Source organism: Schistocerca americana, chromosome 3 (genome assembly GCF_021461395.2).
Source record: "Schistocerca americana isolate TAMUIC-IGC-003095 chromosome 3, iqSchAmer2.1, whole genome shotgun sequence".
Taxonomy (NCBI): Eukaryota; Metazoa; Arthropoda; class Insecta; order Orthoptera; family Acrididae; genus Schistocerca; species Schistocerca americana.
The window spans coordinates 434,242,046-434,261,137 of record NC_060121.1 but is presented as its reverse complement, the minus strand read 5'-3'; the positions used below and the strand labels follow the sequence as shown (position 1 = coordinate 434,261,137).

The following is a 19,092-nucleotide window of genomic DNA, read 5'->3' as shown; positions in this document are numbered from 1 at the left end:
AAATTTTCCACCACTGGGACTCAAACCAGCTTCCCTCAGAGTCAAGTGCCACCACATAGGCATGCATTAGTGACCTCAGTTACAAAGGCAGGTTGATGCTAAATATCTTTACTAAAAACATGATTGTTTCACATCCTCGCTGTGGATTTTTTCTCCTTCTTTTATTGCGCTAAATACTTTCTCAGAAAATTATTTTGAACAATTAGTTCATGACCCCACTCGAAGCGTAAATGGTTGCGAAAACATACTTGACCTCTTAACAACAAATAATTCTGGACAAATAAGGAGTATCATTATGAATACAGGGATTAGCGACCACAAGGCAGTTACTGCTAAGCTGAATACTGTAACACATACAGCCATAAGAAAGAAACACGAAGTTCATCTATTTAAAAAAGCTGATAAAAATGCTCTTAACGCTTTTTTAAGAGAGAGCCTCAACTCCTTCCAATCTGTTCATGTAAGCATAGAAAAGATGTGGAATGATTTCAGAGAGATGGTATTGATGGCAGTTAAGAGATATATACCACATAAATTAGTAATTGATGGTACTGGTCCCAGATGGTATACAGAAAGGTCAGATTGCTGTTGCAGAAGCAACGAAAAAGCATGACAAATTTAAAAGAATGCAAAATCCCCAAGATTAGCAAAGTTTTGCAGAATTTAGTAATATATCACGTAATTCTATTCAAGATGCTTTTAATAATTTCCACAATGAAACTCTGTCTTGGAATCTGGCAGAAAACCCAGAGAGATTCTGGTCATACATAAAGCACACCAGTGGCAAGATGCAATCAATACCTTCACTGCATGATAGCAACGGTGAAGTAACTGATGACAGTGCCACTAAAGCAGGGTTATTAAACATGGTTTTCCAAAACACTTTTACCAAAGAAGATGAAGTAAATATTCCTGAATTCCAATGAAGAACAACTGCCAAAATGAGAAACATAGAAGTAGATATCCTCGGTGTAGCAAAGCAGCTTAAATCACATAATAAAGGCAAGGCCTCTGGTCCAGATAGTATACCATTCAGGTTCCTTTCAGAATATGCTGATGCAATAGCTCCACATTTAGCAGTTATATACAACCACTTGCTAACAGAAAGTTCTGTACCTAAAGACTGGAAAATTGCTCAAGTCACACCAATACCAAAACAGGGAAATAGTATTAATCCGCTGAACTACAGGCCAATATCTCTAGCATTGATTTGTAGTAGGGTTTTGGAACATATACTGTGTTCGAACATTATGAATTACCTAGAAGAAAACGATTTATTGACACAGTCAGCACGGATTTAAAAAATATCATTCTTGTGAAAAACAACTTCATACTCGTGAAGTAGTGAGTGCTATTGACAGGGGATGTCAAATTGATTCCACATTTTTAGATTTCCAGCAGGCTTTCGATACCATTCCTCACAAGCGTCTTCTAATCAAACTGCATGCCTATGGAATATCGCTTCAGTTGTGCTGGATTCATGATTTCCTTTCAAAAGGGTCACAGTTTGTAATAATAGACGGAAAGGCATTGAGTAAAGCAGAAGTAATATCCGGCATTCCCCAAGGAATTGTTCCTGATCTATATTAACAACATAGGAGACAATCTGAGTAGCCCTATTAGATAGTTTGCTAATGATGCTGTCATTTACCATCTTATAAAGTCATCAGGTGACCAAAACAAATTGCAAAATGATTTAGATAAGATATCTGTAAAGTGGCAACTGGCCCTGACTAGAGGAAAGTGTGAAGTTATTCACATGAGTACTAAAAGAAATCTGCTAAATTTCGATTACGCGATAAGTTACACAGATCTTAAGGCTGTAAATTCAACTAAATACTTAGGGATCACAATTACTAATAACCTAAATTGGAACAATCACATAGATAATGTTGTGGGTAGAGCAAACCAAAGACTGCAATTCATTGGCAGAAATACTTAGAAGGTGCAACAGGTCTACTAAAGAGATTGCTTACACCATACTTGTCCGCCCTATTCTGGAATACTGCTGTGTGGTGTGGAATCCACATCAGGTGGGACTGATCGATGACATCGAAAAAGTTCAAAGAAGGATGGCTCATTTTGTACTATCGCAAAATACGGGAGATAGTGATGAGACATGATAAGTGAATTGGAATGGCAATCATTAAAACAAAGGCATTTTTCATTGCGACTGGATCCTCTCATGAAATTTCAATCACCAGTTTTCTCCTCCAGTTGTGAAAACATTCTGTTGGCACCCACCTACGTAGGAAGAAATGATCATCACGATAAAAATAAGAGAAACCGATGCTCACACAGAAAAATGTAAGTGCTCATTTTTCCTGCACGCCGTTCAAGAGTGGAGTGGTAGAGGGGCAGCTTGAAGGTGGTTCATTGAACCCTCTGCCAGGCGCTTTATTGTGAATAGCAGAGTAATCATGTAGATGTAGTCCAGTGAATAAGTTGAGGATTATCATATGAGTTTCTGCTGCTTTTTAGGAATTTTCCTGTTTATTAAATTATTCGTTTATCAGTTTGGATTTATTGACTTACATTTTGAATAAACTGCATTCCATCTCCAACCATCTAGAGTTAGTTTTCTGTGTGGTCTCTAAATCATTGAAGGGAGGAGACCTGTATTGTCATCAAAGCTGTTACATCTAACATGGGATAGTCCAAAGAATAGCTCTGGAGATTGATTGTGAATGACATTAATGACGTGACCAAATAGATTTTCATACTTGTTTCATCAGCTGCAGGCAGAAATATGAAGATGCATTAGCCCAAATTTACATGTTATTCGCACATGAATAAGGATAAAAAAATAATTTTCCAAACTTATAAAGTCTATCTGTTTATATTTGAAGCATTTCAATATTTAAACAATGAAACAGCTCTGCAGGTGTAAACTCAACAAAACATAAATATCACTGATGGCTGACTTACTTCTCTTCCCATGAAGGATAAGAAAATTGAAATCTACCCACAGGTCAAGGATTTGAAAGAAATAATTTACTCCTTTATGAACAAAATGCTTTACCTTCAATATGTGTTTTATGGCTTTTGAGCTAGAGACTTTTTAGGTCTTATCGGAGTTGGCTTTCCACAGTTGAGAGCAGGAACATAATAGGAACAAGTGGGATGTTGAGTAATTTGGTTGTGTACCACTTTAGGAATGTTGAGAAGGTTTAATACTGATACTATGTGTGATGGATGTTTCCCATTTCAGAAAATGAGAGACAGATGAAGTCTTGCTTGTGTTGTTCCACTCACGGTTAGGGAGGATGCTCTAGTTGGGAATGTTGCCCAGTTTTTCCAGTGTCAGATGGGGATTGTCAGCGGAGTTTTTAATATAAAGGCAGGTAAATTTTAATCCTGCCAGTGTGTTTTCTGAGCAGTTTGAGCATAATAAGAGTAAATTGAAAGTGTATAAATAACTTATAATCATCATAACAGTCCACGATCATTACCACTAGTCAGTATAATTGTCCATCTTGATTGCTGTTCATAGTTTCACTTTTAAATTTTTTTTACATATCAGTATCCATCAAGATGGACAGTCATATTATATGAGATCAGACTACAGTACCAAATAGTTCAAAAAGAAGAGAAACTTCAGAGCTAAAACTTGTTCATTAAATTTTGAAATTAAGAACGGACAACTAAAAGGCTTAGAAATATGAAATAATACAGAAATAATTTTCCTTCCTTATGCCACCCTCCATACCATTTCTTGTGTGGTTTCTTAGAGCACTTGTGTAAGAGGCTTCTCATTTTGCCTGTACCACATTGCATTGCTCTGAGATATACACAGTTTTATTTTTTAACTCTTTTTGTTGTGCATGTTTCTTTATGCAAATTGTACAATTCAGTCTGTGCAACAAATTTGAAATTACATCTCTTCCATTTTTTTTCCTTACCTAGCAACATTCGCGAAGCATGGATCAAGCGGAAGTATGTAGAACGACAGTTTGTGAAGCAACTTTCTGTACCTGAAAGCAATCTAGGGGACCATCGTGCTTCCCGCTCTATTACATTTTCTGGACGCAAGTGGAGCGTTCGAAAGCTTAGGCGAAGGCCTCGAAGCCGGGATAGTCGCAGCAAGAAAGATTTACTCGGCTGTGAAATAGTATCAGACAGTGGAGAGCCCACCTCACAAACAGGCATAGAAGTAACATCAATATCAGAAGAGATCACCAATGACCCAGAATGTGTTCATGTTACTGATTCTCTACCAGAAGAACAAAATCCTTCATTATCGTCATCTGATGCAAACACCCCAGTAAGTGCAGAGGTGCTTGCATTTGGCAAAAGCTTGGAAAAGCAGACACTCGATGGTTCCATTGAACTGAGCAGTGATCAAGATTCTACTGGGGGAGAAGAAGATGAATTTATTGGTAAATGTTGAAAATGTTTCTTAAATTATTTTTAGTAGACATTCAGCTAGGTTTAGATTCAATGTACTATTAATTGTCTGTTGCTTTATTGGAACTTTATTATTAAAGTGAACATGCCACACTGGTGACCGTGCAACTTTCATGCTATACACAAAATCTGAAATACCGTGCTGTCAGTATCATGATTCTTCACAAGTAATGATACATTTTAAAAAAGCAAATAGTTTAATACTAAATCAAACATGGTATCAAAGCAGTTTCACTCCCATCACCATATAAACATTGTTGAACATAGCTAAATTGTGTTGCCAGCTGCTTTGGATTTCATGTGTGTGTGTGTGTGTGTGTGTGTGTGTGTGTGTGTGTGTGTAAATAAATATTAAGAGGAGTATAGGTAAACAGCTCATTACTTAGATGACATATTGAGACATTCGTAGGTACATAAGAAAGATGGAGAACATTCCCCACATTTCCGAGCTTTCAGGCAAATTATACTTCAGAGGTACCAACACACACACACACACACACACACACACACACACACACACACACACACACACACACACACACACACAGCTACACTGTTATGACTGACTACATTATCTCAAATGACTAAATTATGGTGGCATTATAACTTGGCTGTATTGAGGTATTGTATTGGGTGGAGTGGCAGAGAGGGAGAAAGGGTGCAGGGGCTTGGAAGGAGAGTTGGAGGGAAGAGATGGCAAGTGTAACGAGTATGAATTTGGCATCAGTGCATTCATTTTGGTATAGGCATGTGGAGTTACATATGGCACGCAGTGACCTATAGGAGTGGATTGGTAGGGATAGAAAATCAGAAGAGGGAGGCTACCAAGAGTAGAAGTGGTGCGCAAGAGGTAGTGAGGGTAGTGGGGTGGGATGGGTTGGGTTGGGTTAAGTGTGGGCAGGGATTAGCAGTGATTGAGACTGGGTACATTTTGTCATCAAAGGACTGTTCCCATCTACATATCTCAGAGGAGGTGGTATTGGGGTTGGGTGGAGGACAACCCAAATGGCACAGGTTGTGAAGCAGCCATTGAAATTGAACATGATATGGTCAACAGCATTTTGTGACTCTTGATGGTCAGCATTTTGTCATAATGCAGAAACACAGTGACTTAGGTTATGTCCAAAAGGACAGAATCTTTGGCTTTTGGGCTGAGTGTGGAAGCATTTCTGAAATGGCAAAGTTTGTAAACTGTTCACATGTCACTGTGGTTAAAGTATACAGTGCATGGCAAAATGGTGCTGAGGCAATTGTGATGCAGTATAGGCCATAGGTGACAGTTGTCAAAAATGGCTGCAGAGATGTGTACAGGCGAATAGGCATGCAGCTCGTCACCAACTGACCACCCAGGTGAACCAAAGGGCGACCAACAGTGTCTCCTCAACAAACATTCAGTGAATGTTGCTGCATATGTGCCTCCACAGCAGGTACCTGGTTCATGCACCCATACTGATGCTTTCATTGGTGACAAAGGCTGGAATGTGCACGACAGTAATGCAACTGGATCTCCACTGATTGGTAACAGGTGGCCTTTGCAGATAAATCATGTTTTATGCTCCATCAGGAAGTTGGCTGTTGGCATGTGTGGCCCTGCAACAATTGTCAGAAGGATCCAGGCCGCAGGAGGGAGTGTTATGGTCTGAGGAATGTTTTTACGGCATTCCTGGGTCATTTTGTCATTCTGAAAGAGAGAATGGATCAACAGAGGTATGCATTTATCCTTGGGGACTATGTCCACCCGTACATGCAGTTTGTGTTTTCCTTGGCACAATGGCATCTACATGCAAGACAATGCAATGTGTCACACAGTTTGCAGTGTACATGCATGGCCCAAAGAGCACCAGAACAATTTTACCATATTTTTCTGGCCACCAAACTCCCCTATTTAAAACCAATTGAGAATCTGTGGGACCACTTCAGTTGGGTTGTTTGTGCCATGGATTCTCAGTTCAGAAACGTATTACAGCTGCCCACAGCACCGGAATGTGCATGGCTCCACATGCCTGTTGGTACCTTCCAGAAGCTTATTGACTCTGTTCCTACATGTCCATACTGCAAAAGGTGCTCACATTAATGTGAGTGGACTGTGTATAAATATAAAAACTATCAAATATGGCACTTTAGCTTCACAAACATATAATAAACATGGTACTTGCTAGATTTGATTCCATCACCCTGTCACAGCACAGAACATTGAGAATGTCTGTTTCGGTATTTAATAAATATTATTTTTACTATCATGTGAATGAAGTTTGTGATGACAGCCTGATTTCATGCACAGTCAAAGGTCTAGATTAAAGTCAAAGGTAATAATTTGGTTAGTGAAGCCAGTTAAGGTGATTCCATATGAAACTAGTGGACTATCTTATGTACATCTTTTGTTCCATACCGAGCGAGGTGGCGCAGTGGTTAGCACACTGGACTCGCATTCGGAAGGACGACGGTTCAATCCCGCGTCCGGCCATCCTGATTTAGGTTTTCCGTGATTTCCCTATATCACTTCAGGCAAATGCCGGGATGGTTCCTTTGAAAGGGCACGGCCGATTTCCTTCCCCATCCTTCCCTAACCCGAGCTTGTGCTCCGTCTCTAATGACCTCGTTGTCGATGGGACGTTAAACACTAATCTCCTCCTCCTCTTTTGTTCCATGATTTAAATTCTTCCCTGTATCATCTGTGATAACTGTGATGTAGCCATATGTCACATAATCTGTGCTGTGATTTTTTGAATGAAGCAAACTGAGAGAAACCATCTTGATTTACGTGTTTGCAAAACAAAAGTGTCATATTGGGTGGTTTTTCATATTTATGATTGCGTATTATGAAAATATTCAGTTTCATTCACATTAATGATCTCTCAAAAATGGCACATTTCTGGTACAAACTGTTGTGCACAACTGTCATGACTAAAACTGTTACTGAAATTAGGTTTAATGGTAGAAGGGCTATTTTTACTGGACATCACATTTGGAACCATTTTCTGTATTGGGAAAATGAACTGTCATTCTAGATGGCAGGCAGACCTGCAAAGTAGATCAAAATCCAGTTTCAGAATTCAGTAACCATCAGTTACCCACATTAGTACATTGGTGCCTCCAGATTTATGACATTTTTACACAGCAATGGAGAAAATGCCAAATATCATGACATTTCATAAAAACTGCCAATTTTACATTATTGTTTACACAAAATTTTGCTGTGTCTAAAAGGGTTGAAGTTTTAGGTAAATTGGAAAAATAATGAAATAAGATCCAAATTCATGGGGGTAAGAATGAATTTTTTTTTATGTATTTTGTCAACAGAAAGAGAAATGTTGGATATTATGGAAGAAATTAATGCAAAACCACCTCTTAGTAATTTAAAAATAGACATAATGTGTAGGAAAGCCGCTGAAGAAGTGGGCATTTGGAAAAACTCTCGTAATAGCCAGAATATGCTATTCAGTAGAGTCATCTGTAGAGAAGTGTTTCATGATCAGATAGGAACCTGTATATAGGTGAAAACACTTTCATCAGCTAGATAATCTTTCTTTCCTACTTTGTTCTAAATAATTGTTCTATCCTTGGGCTTGGGCGTGGGGAGTCTGTCAATGTTTTAAACTTGTACAACAAATAAAACTGCATGTGATTTATCAAGCATCCCATGTTACTGTTTATGTGAGATACAGTTTAATGATTTAATCACTTGTGACAACTATACCTTTATTGTGAAGCTAAAATTATTTGAAGCGAATATTCTGGACACATTGTTAATCATCATCCCAACAGCTTGTAGAGAAATAAGAAGAGCTTAATTTAAAAGTAAAGAAGTAAGAAATATGATGGAGGAAATTTATCATTTTGTTTTGTTACTTAAGGGTTTTTTTCTTCCCCCCCCCCCCCCCCCCCCCCCCCCCATGAGGATTTGGGTTCCCCCTTGAGAAGGTGAATAGTCTCCCCAATCTCCACTTTTCACTATCAGCATAACCTATGTTTACATTTACTTTTTATTGAACTCTTGAAATCTCTCTCCTCTCTTTTCTTTACTGTTTTTGTGCATACGTGTGTGTGTGTGTGTGTGTGTGTGTGTGTGTGTGTGTGTGTGTGTGTGTGTGTGTGCGTGTGTGTGTGTGTGTGTGCGCGCGCGCGCTTGTGCGCCCTACTTGATGGGAGTAACATCCACTTATGTAACATGCAGGTGAGGAAGACATTTCAAAACTGGATCCTAATCGCTTGCTGTACAAGGCTGCAGCAGCTCATAACTTGCCTGTGATGCTGAAAGCACTTGCTTTGGGAGCAGATAAACAGTGGATGAATGAAGAGGATCACAATCGTACACCTTTACATCAAGCAATCTTTAGTGTAAGTACATGATATATTTTTATCATCATCTCAGAAGACTTAATGACAGTAGTTTCTGTAACTTATTTTCGTTTCTCTGGAACCTAATTTTTTGGCAGTTGTGCTCCATAAAACAGCAAACCTGAAGTCAGCTATGAGCAAGAAGTCTGCCAGTAAAATAGGTGTGAAGAAATTTTATGAACACTAAAAGATTATCTGCTGTTGAAGCACAATAATTGGGTCATTAATTGATTTAGCACTGTCGTTAATTGCCTCTCGTATTAATTCAGATCAACAGTGAACCTTGGTCATTCGATTTAGTTGTCTGGACTAAGACCAAAATTGATCTCCGGTCAGCAATGGTTTAAAATTGACTCTTAGTGAAGCAAACATAGGATTTGCATACTGTGTTGCACAGTGGGCCCTTCAACTGTGTTGTAGTGTACAGCAAGTGGTGACTGCCGTTTTCCACTCATTCTTGCTGTTAAATTTATGTTCGTATTGCTGATATCAAAACTGGACATCGTCTGCACACAGTCTTCTATTTACATATATAGTATTAACAGAAATGGCTCTCCATTTTTTGTAGTAAGTATTAAATGACCAAAGCAATTACACACAGGAGGTTCCACAGAACAAGTTTTGCCATTTCGGAAGTCACTGTATGATGAGAAAACAGTTGAGGTGTGGAGTGGTTACAGGGTATTTTGGAAGTTGATATGGCAACAAAAAACTACTTTAGCTGTTATAGGCAGAGTGATGTGCTTTTTTCAGAACATTACGTTTAAAAAATTACACAAAGTGTGACACATACACAATGTTTTTGATGTTATTCATCTAGTATAGGCGTGGCTTAGGGAAGTGGAAAAAAATCTTTGTATGTTTGTGATTTTCTTGATATAGAAACAGTTTGGATTAGGTATGTCTCTAGTTTCAGGTCTAAGGTTTGAGGCATGGCCTGAGGCATTTAGAAACTTCCAAGCTGATCCAAACTGTCTTTTATTCTTTCCCATCAGAGAAGTATTGCTTTAGTGAATTTATAGCAATGAAAATACTTATTTTTTTAAAATAGATGGTAATGGGATTTTAGAATGTATTGCAACTGGATAAATAAAAATCTACTCACCAAACAGCAGCAGAAGAACGTGCACATATAGAGTTTAATGAAATTTGCAAGCTTTCAGAGCCAGTGGCTTGTCCTTGTGGCAGAAGGGTTGAAGGGGAAGAAAGAAGGATAAAGAAAAAGAACTGCCGAAGTTAGGAAATTAGGAGTGTTTGACCTCTGATCCAGGCTTTGACTTTACAAAACTGTCTCAATTGCTTAAACCTTGCCAGTCCAATTTCTTCATCCCTCATATTTCTTTTTCAATCTCCCACCAGAAGAAGGGGCCATAGGCTCTGAAAGCTTGCAAATTTTCTTAACCTTGGTATTTGTTCTCCTGCTGCCACTTGATGGGCAGCAGGGGGGCGGGCAGTGATGCCAAGTCATGAGCAGCTTCTCATCTGTGCAAGATCCTGTCACTATTTTATCAGTCCGTCTTCTTTCACTCAGATTTAGGTTGTCAGCTTTTCTGTCACTTACAATTTCTTGGGCATTTTAAGAAGCATTTATTGCCTTGTTCTTTCAAACAACTGGAGTTATCTCGTGCTTCCAACTAGTCACCACCTTTTTGTGACTGCATGCGTGTATCCATGTAAGTGTACATGAATGTGCCCGTGTCAGTCAACCAGTTTGCTAACATCTTGTGAATATAATGATATATTTTTTTCTCTTATTTCCAGGGATCAGTAATGGCCTGTGAATTTTTACTGCTTAACGGTGCCAAAATAAACTCTCAGGACAGTGAAGGAAAAACACCATTACATCTTGCAACTGAATTGGGTAAGTACCACAATTACAAATACTAAAGCCTTCAGTTATCCAAGTCACTTGATTATTTTAAGTATTCCTGCTATGCCTAGTCTTACAGTCAAATGTGATAGTACAATGTGACAATGTTCATTATAAAAAGGTGTCACAAATTGTGAGTAAGCTCTTTACTTCTTTGATCTTTGTCACTTTTTGGGATACATATCTTTGTTTTGTTCAGAATCAAAAGTACAGTGGTACATTCTTTATATTTGTACTGTGTCAGATGATTCTTCTGTCTGAAGCACAGAAGAAAGTAACATAGTTTAGAGTTATGAATATAATAGAGGGAAACATTCCACATGGGAAAAATATATCTAAAAACAAAGATGATGAGACTTACCAAACAAAAGCGCTGGCAGGTCGATAGACACACAAACAAACACAAACATACACACAAAATTCAAGCTTTCGCAACAAACAGTTGCTTCATCAGGAAAGAGGGAAGGAGAAGGAAAGACGAAAGGATGTGGGTTTTAAGGGAGAGGGTAAGGAGTCATTCCAATCCCGGGAGCGGAAAGACTTACCTTAGGGGGAAAAAAGGACAGGTATACACTCGCGCGCGCCCCCCCCCCCCCCCCCCCCCCCCCACACACACACACACACACACACACACACACACACACACACATCCATCCCCACATACACAGACACAAGCAGATTACCCTCTCCCTTAAAACTCACATCCTTTCGTCTTTCCCTCTCCTTCCCTCTTTCCTGATGAAGCAACTGTTTGTTGCGAAAGCTTGAATTTTGTGTGTATGTCTGTGTTTGTTTGTGTGTCTATCGACCTGCCAGCGCTTTTGTTTGGTAAGTCTCATCATCTTTGTTTTTAGATATAGTTTAAAGTTAGGTATAGGCCACTTCACCAAAAAAATAAAAAAAAGTCTCATGTTACTCCTTATCATTTCCAGTGATAGTACAAACTCCCTGTCTTACGTGTAGAACCTCAAAGTAAATTTACTTTTGACTCTTGTTTAACCGTAATACATTAAATGGTGCAATACAACTCCATGACTACTAAGCAATGAACTAATTAATTTTCAAATTGTAATTAAAAGTTTCATTTGTTAGAGACAAGTAATAACATAGCTTTCGAAACCTTTCAGTGATATCCTGTTTTGATGCAAGATGTTAGACTGCAGAACTGGTATCACAGTATATTAGCAATATATCCATGGGGTTAAAAATGCTACTTTAATTTGACTCTGAGACTCGCACGATGTGTTCACTTTCCTGAACTAATTATTTTATTTTTTACAAACAACATACAACACAGTAACATATTTATTCTTATATCTTTCTTCACTTCGTAAATACTTCCTGTTTTGCTTATAGCACAAGAAAGGAGGACAAAATGAAGTTGTATATTAATCACTAGTGTTATAAACACAGGGGTGTAAAATATTATAGATTATTACAGATAATAATTCAAATTGTAAGAAAATAAACTTTGTGTTGAGGCTATTTAATTGAAAGATGAGGAAAAACTGGTGATCATCTTCTTGGAAATCCTTACTGTACTTGCTGTGAGATTTGTAATATTGTGTAACTAGATTAAAACCAGAATAAGGAACCAAAGTTGGTTTTGGTTGCTGAGATAACTTATCATATGCACTGCATTCTTCAGTATTGTTTATTGTTAATCACCCAAAGCGGAAGACGTGCTTTCTTTTTATTTGACAGTTTTCATTATTTTGAATGGGATAAACTGATGCTACAGTGTTTATCTTTGCCGCGATAGTGTAGAAGGTATTACAAAACTGGCAGAGTGAAAAATTTGTATGTTTTGTGCATTTATTTACATATATGATGCGACTTTCAGTATTGTGTTTGTGAGAGATCACTTGGGAAAGATAGATCTGCATCAAAATTCTTGATTCAAATATTTTACTGTTCTTGTCATTTTGCCCTTGTTCTTCATTAATCATGTCAAGGCTTGTGTGTGTCAAAAAAATTGTGTATACTCAGAAGTTTGCAAGTGTGACCCAAACTTCATAATACATCATCAGTTATAAGCGACATATGTGCTTCTAAAAATTTTAGTAGCACTATCTTCATTCAGACAGTTATTCTTCCATAGTTTTAGCATGTATTTAAGTGATTAAAGATAAATTTTGGAAGCTTATGAGTGTTGCAAGTGACATATTTCATAATACCTAAACTGTTGTGACCAAAGTGAGGCGATGCAATGGTTAGCACACTTGGCTCCTGTTTGGGAGGATGACAATTCCAACCCACATATGGCTGTCCTAATTTAGGTTTTCCATGATTTCCTTAAATGACTTCAGGCAAATGCCAGGATGATTCCTTTGAAAAAGTTCATGGCAGATTTCCTTTCTATTGCGGTATATGTACAGACTTGACTTGGATTTTCCACTTCTTCGAGTCATTGACCTTCTGTTTGAAGTCAGTGTCTGAAAGCTTACAAATATGATGTCAAAAGAACTGTAAAGCAGGGGTCTGCATCTGGCATTTATGCTCTCTCGAATTATTGAGTGCCTGTAGTTCTGTGAAATGTGAATCACAAGATGTCAGCGTAATCACTTTGCACGCTGGGAGCAACTGCATTTGATTTTCCTCAAGCTTGTTTGAGGAGCTCTTGCTCAGATGGCTTGATAATCCATTCTGGGAAAGGGGGAAATCAGCAGCTTCTCCAATTTTCAAGCTGTAAATAGACTGGTAGTTATATAAGGCTAGGCCACATTGTTTTATGGACTTATTTTTCTCATCAAAAGCTTTACTGCTAATTTTCATGTTATATGATTGTTGTAGCTCCATAACATTTCTCAATAAGTTTTGAAGGAAGTAAGCACTTAAAAAAATCTTGTTTATCCACACTTGGTAGTGTGAAAACTCAGCTTCTTAATAAACCAATTACTTTTTCATGTTTCAGTACAGTCATTGTGAAATGACGCTATTTGTCCAGCATGTGCATTTGCATTGAAAATGTGATAGTATGCAGCTTATCAATCACTATGTTTAAGACCATAGATTACCGCAAGTGAAATATAGCTAAAAGTACAAAAAAGTTTTTGAAATGGTAATGATACTGATTTCTGTAGTCTTTCACAAGTAAATGAAAGCTTTTAAGTGGCATCAATACTGCGAGTGCAAGCTGATGGAGTTTGTGTGGATTCAGCGTAGTGTCAAATACTTCCAGAGAAAAAACGAATTACAAGTGATCAGTGCAGCCCTAGTACTAGATCCTTCTGCGATTTTAATCATCCATTTTTAGAAAATACCATATAAATGTTTCCCTCAGCAATGACAAATTACACTAGAGAATCATCTTCTGTGGTCTTACCATTGGCCACACTTTGTGTCATACGAGCAATTCATTTTTGTCTATCTCTTTTGACATTTCAAAATAAATCTGCACAAGCTCTTCCTAACTCTCGCATCATAAACGAGTGTTGTAGGCCAGTCCTTGTCGATAACTGGCAACCCATTCGACGTAGTTCGCCACATGAGAAGCTCCTAAAATTTCTCTTCTATATGAAGTACATAAGGCACTATTTCCTTTTCCAGTTCTGCACCTAATACAAATTTTTCTCCAATTTTCTGTGAAATTTTTTGAAGAAGAAATTTCCACCTTCCTTAATACTTAAAATGTCGATTATGGCACGTTAAATACTTCAGCAGACTTCAATGTCTATGTATTTATTTATTTATTTTTTTTCTGACTACATGAATTGTCTAGGTCAAATTTGTTTTACTACTTCCTTTTTCATTGTGGGATATATTTTGAGTTTCTCAGGTGTCTACAATGAAAATGGCACAGGTTAGTCATATTGACAAGTATCTGGCTATATCCCAAATTTAGACCACTATTAATATGTTATTTCAGGTTATTTAAAAATAGCTGTAAATAAAGATATTTTAAAAACTAAGATTACCCTTAACCCGACTTAATGGAGAAAAGACTATTTGTAAACACAGAAACTATATGAAAAAAATAATGAATGCTACCTGCAAAAAATTTTAAGATGATTGAAACTAAGATTATATTGGCTATAGTTGAATGCAACAATGAACTGGAGGGGCCATTTTACATAGCAGCTGACATGGTCTGCGAGACTTTCAACTGTTTCCAAATTTTCTGTGTTGCCTAAAGTATTAGGCATAACCGTTAGGAATATAAGTGTACAGCTTAACTAAATTGATATGATTATAATTCCATCAGCTGGTGGGAATATATCAGAAGCAACACCTGTCTGCAGACACAGGACTGCTAGGATGTAAACACCATCAGAGCAACAAGCCCACCAGGCCAGGCAGCCTGTGTTCTCCCCAGGGGGCACCTTGTTCAACCACTTCTTTTCCCTTCTGAGTGTTAATATTCAAGCAAGTCTTTCCTGAGCACGACATGCTCAAGCGAATACAAATGAGCAAAATCCCCAATATGCAGACCTATGTTCTTAAAGAAGTTGGCTGCTGTGCTGTAAAATAGTGTTCTGAAAATATTGTTCCATCCTGTTTTCCCTTCAGAAACTGGAGTATATGGCTTACATTTGTTGTAGATTTCATTTTTTTGTTTATTTTATTTTTATAACAAGCTTTGGTTAGTGAATATAACCGTAACAAAACAAAAAGTTAAACATACGAACTAGCTTCAGAGAATAAGTAAATTTTACCCCAGATTTTGTCTTTCATTATGACATAAATCAGTTTCTTCTGTGTTTTTTCATTTTTTAAAGTGAACTTCTAATCCATATAGCAAACAGATACTGAAATTAGAGTAGAATCAGTGAAGCCCATTTAAACTTGAGAAACACATTGCTTCATCCATAACGCAACCATACTGTGAGTGCTGTTTTTAGGTATGGGATGAGCTAGTTGCTGTTCTTAAACAGCTGGAATTTGCACTGACTGATGTAAAGTGATTGGAACCTGCTACAAATGAGGTGTCTTGGGTGAACTAAAAAGAGTCGTGTTAAGAGCTAAGAAATGTACCATCTTCTCCCATGGATGCTGACACCCCTTCAGGAAATACACAAGCTGTTTCTGGGCTATCCAATGCCAAATGGTCTAATTTTGGAAAAAGTTCTGGCATTGAGGATCAGGGATTTTGATAAAATTTTGTATGAGCATTCACCCATGTGCCAATTGAACATTGGCAAAAGTAAAACTTTCCCTATTTTGCCTATGTAGTACTTGCAGAGATAGTCATTTGTGTGACCCCATAGTGCAGCTTTCACTAGAGCACCCCTGAGTTTTTGACAACTTTGGGACATAATGTCTCTGGCAATATTTGGAAGAAAAAAAAATCTAGAGCAGTTTACATATGGATAATTTGAAGTGAAGTAGGCTGAAAAAATACACACTTGAAGAAAAGGAGAGGTTTAGTGTTTCATATCTCCCGAGTAATTGTAGGATAAATCTGAAAATTTGCACTTAATCAATACAGGGTCATAAACCGTAAAATTTCATTCTACTACTACTTTCCATTAGTTTACAAACTGATGGTAAAGTTGACAATTTGTGTAAAAATGCCAAACAGGGGTTTATATAACTCAGTTTTACAAAAAGTTCTACACGGTCCGAGCTGCTGGAGATAGTGATCATACGTGCGTGAGATGTGCTTGCTTGTGTGGTGCATGTTTTCTTTTCTGAAGCTGGCTTTGGCCAAAAGCTAAATGTGTTACAGTCTTGGTGTTGTTGGTGTTGTGCCTGTCTGCAACTCAGTGTGTCATCTTCATGATGAGTACCAATCAATGTTGTTGGTGCTAATATTAAATATGGCATCTTTTTAATGTTCTAAAATTGCTTTGTGTCTCTGGGTAAGGTGATATCAAAAGTTCAGATGACAAAAAACTTGGAAAACTTCAATAAATGAAGTGTCTTTTGATGTGACTTGTCAGGGCATATTTCAACCTGCTTTTCTGCTATAATAAGAGAACATGATAGTAAAATTATTGTCTAACAGTCGCAACAAGCTTTGTGTACACTGCCTTTAAATATTACGCCTTGTCACATTGTGTAAACTTTGATGATGTAATAGCAGTCTGCCTGACCCTCTCATGTTGTAGAGACTTTTGGATACATATTTTTTATTTTGCAGTGCTACTGATGTGCTAGTTTAATTCCTGTCTAAAATTTAGTATATTTTGTGTTCACATAAATTGCAGTTTATGTGGAACGTTAGTGTATTAATGAAAAAATTGTATAAATATGTTACGGTCCATTGTGGTTTAATTACTGCTAGTTTCTTTTAAAATGAGAAACTAAGCACCCCCGTCACTATACAGGCCCCGCCCCAATAGCAGCTACAGGTGGTTTTCCTTACCATAGGTTCCCAAGCCTGATAACTGTTATATATTCACAATCCCAAGATGATACACTTTATTAATTTTCAGAGCCCAAACATTTTGATGTCCAATGAAATCCTTCTGTCTAGCAGAAGTCTCTCGGATATTTCCAATTCACCACTTTCTTTTTTTTTTTTTTTTTTTTTTTTTTTTTTTTTTTTTTTTTTTTTTCCATAGATATGTGCAGCATATTGTCTTGGCTGGAGAACCAATGTTAATATATCTCCTTTGGCCAGAAAAGATTTATCACAGGTTACAGTCCTATGGCAACAAGGCACAGTTTTCAAACATGACGTAATGTTCCAAAAGGACCTGAGAACGCTTCCGAATTCCAGAGCACAGGCATTGTGGCTGATGATCTAGTGGTAAATGTTGGCCCAGGCAAACTGTAGTTACTCCTAAAAATGTCGCCACGATTTCTGAAATTAATCAGCAAAATACAAGGAAATCCGTCTGAAGAATTGCAACAGAGACTGGTTTGAAGCATTCCTGTGGTCAGAAAATACTGTGACAGTGCTACACATTTCCATTCAAAATCCAAAGCCACCAGGCCATATGCGTATGTGCTATATGTCAGAAAGCTGACTTTGCAAACTAGATTCTTACGATGATTGATAATGAACGATTTTATGTTGGCTACATCTGGTTCGCAGAAGGAACACACTCTCACCTGAATTAAGTTGTGAATAAAGGGAACAGTTGATTTCTGGGTTACAAAAATCCCAATTTGTGTGAAGCAAAACCACTGTATTCTCCCAAAGTTACTGTTTGGATTGCAGTATGTAGCAGAGGTGTTATTAGCTCTTTTTTCATGTGAGAAACGTTTACTAATGAATGTTATATTGAAATTTTGGAACAGTTTGCCAGCACACAGCTAGCATTGGAGGATTGACGAGGCACGGAGTGATTCTTGCAAGATGGGGGTCGTACTGTATTGAACCAAACAGGTGTTTTGCTTTTTTGGCGAGTACTTTGGGAATAGAGTCATTGCATTGCATTATTGCAAAGTTACTGCCACAAGGATGGGTTGGCCTTGATATTTACCTGATCTATCTCCTTGTGACTACTTTTTGTGGGGTACATTGAGAGACATTGTTTATCAGAACTATCCGACCATGCTGGACGAGCTAGAACCACGATCTGTGCGACACCAATCCAATTCCATTGAGACATCACAGTATATGATGGCGAATTTCATTGTTTGTTTGAGACTTCTCCATACTGCAAGTGGTGGACATTCCAAAAAGATTGTGATGTGATTGAAAAGAATGCTTCCAGATGGTGAATTTAACTATTCACGCTGATACTATATGAGCTGCAAACACAATGCCATCTGTTAGCAGCTTTCCAAACTATTCAGAATTTCTGTTTAACTTCTATATACAATCTTACAGCATTCACAATAAAAATATTTCTTGTTGCACTTGTTAGACGGTCTCTTAGTATTCAAGAAATTTAATTTTCTAATTAGTGAATCCTTCACTGGACACACGGTATAAAGATCCTGGTGATCAACTGCCAAAGCATTTACCAATAAATCTAAGAGTTTAAAGCATTCCTCAAATTGACAGTAGTGAGTTTTTTGAATTAAGTCTAAGTATATATCAAAAGGAGGGGCTAATGGAAAAGGATTGATTGGGATAATATAGTTTTGTAAGTGTTGATTGTGACAAGACACCATGTAAAGCATCATTAAATACCTTCTCTGAAAAGTACCTGAAACAGACGGGTCTGAATCCTGCTTGCGATGGTAATAAATTAGACAAAATTACATCAGACAGACCTGACCTCTTTGATAAGTCCATGTGAACACTCGTATCAGTAACCGTGAGGCAGTTCTCACAGATAATGGCAACTAAAACAAGTAGAAAAATTTACACATACATTAAACTAAAGAGGCAGTAGTACATATTTCAGGGAGGGACTGGAAAGAAATAGCTCTGGGAAGGAGTATGTTGGAGAATTGTGGGTCAAATACAGAAGAAGAGTTCACTGATCATGGGATAGAAATGCATGTAGTAGGAATAAGCATGATCTGAGGGCCCCTCCATGGTATACAGTTACTTTAAAGAAACAGTGACTACTGCACAATGGCCTCTCGCAAAACCTAAAGTAATTCAGGTCATATGTAAAGCCTGTTAGTGGCAG

General features: G+C 37.7%; 1 protein-coding gene across 2 annotated transcripts in view; it reads left to right on the top strand.

Moving 5' to 3' along the window:
* The window catches only part of LOC124606860 (arf-GAP with coiled-coil, ANK repeat and PH domain-containing protein 2), a 147,759-nt gene that overhangs the window by 99,747 nt on the left and 28,920 nt on the right, over nt 1-19,092 (top strand). For both annotated transcript variants that reach the window (XM_047138943.1, XM_047138942.1), the window contains 3 exons: nt 3,907-4,379; nt 8,582-8,745; nt 10,507-10,606. In XM_047138943.1, coding sequence (XP_046994899.1) covers nt 3,907-4,379; nt 8,582-8,745; nt 10,507-10,606 — 737 coding nt within the window. The remainder of the gene's footprint in view (nt 1-3,906; nt 4,380-8,581; nt 8,746-10,506; nt 10,607-19,092) is intronic.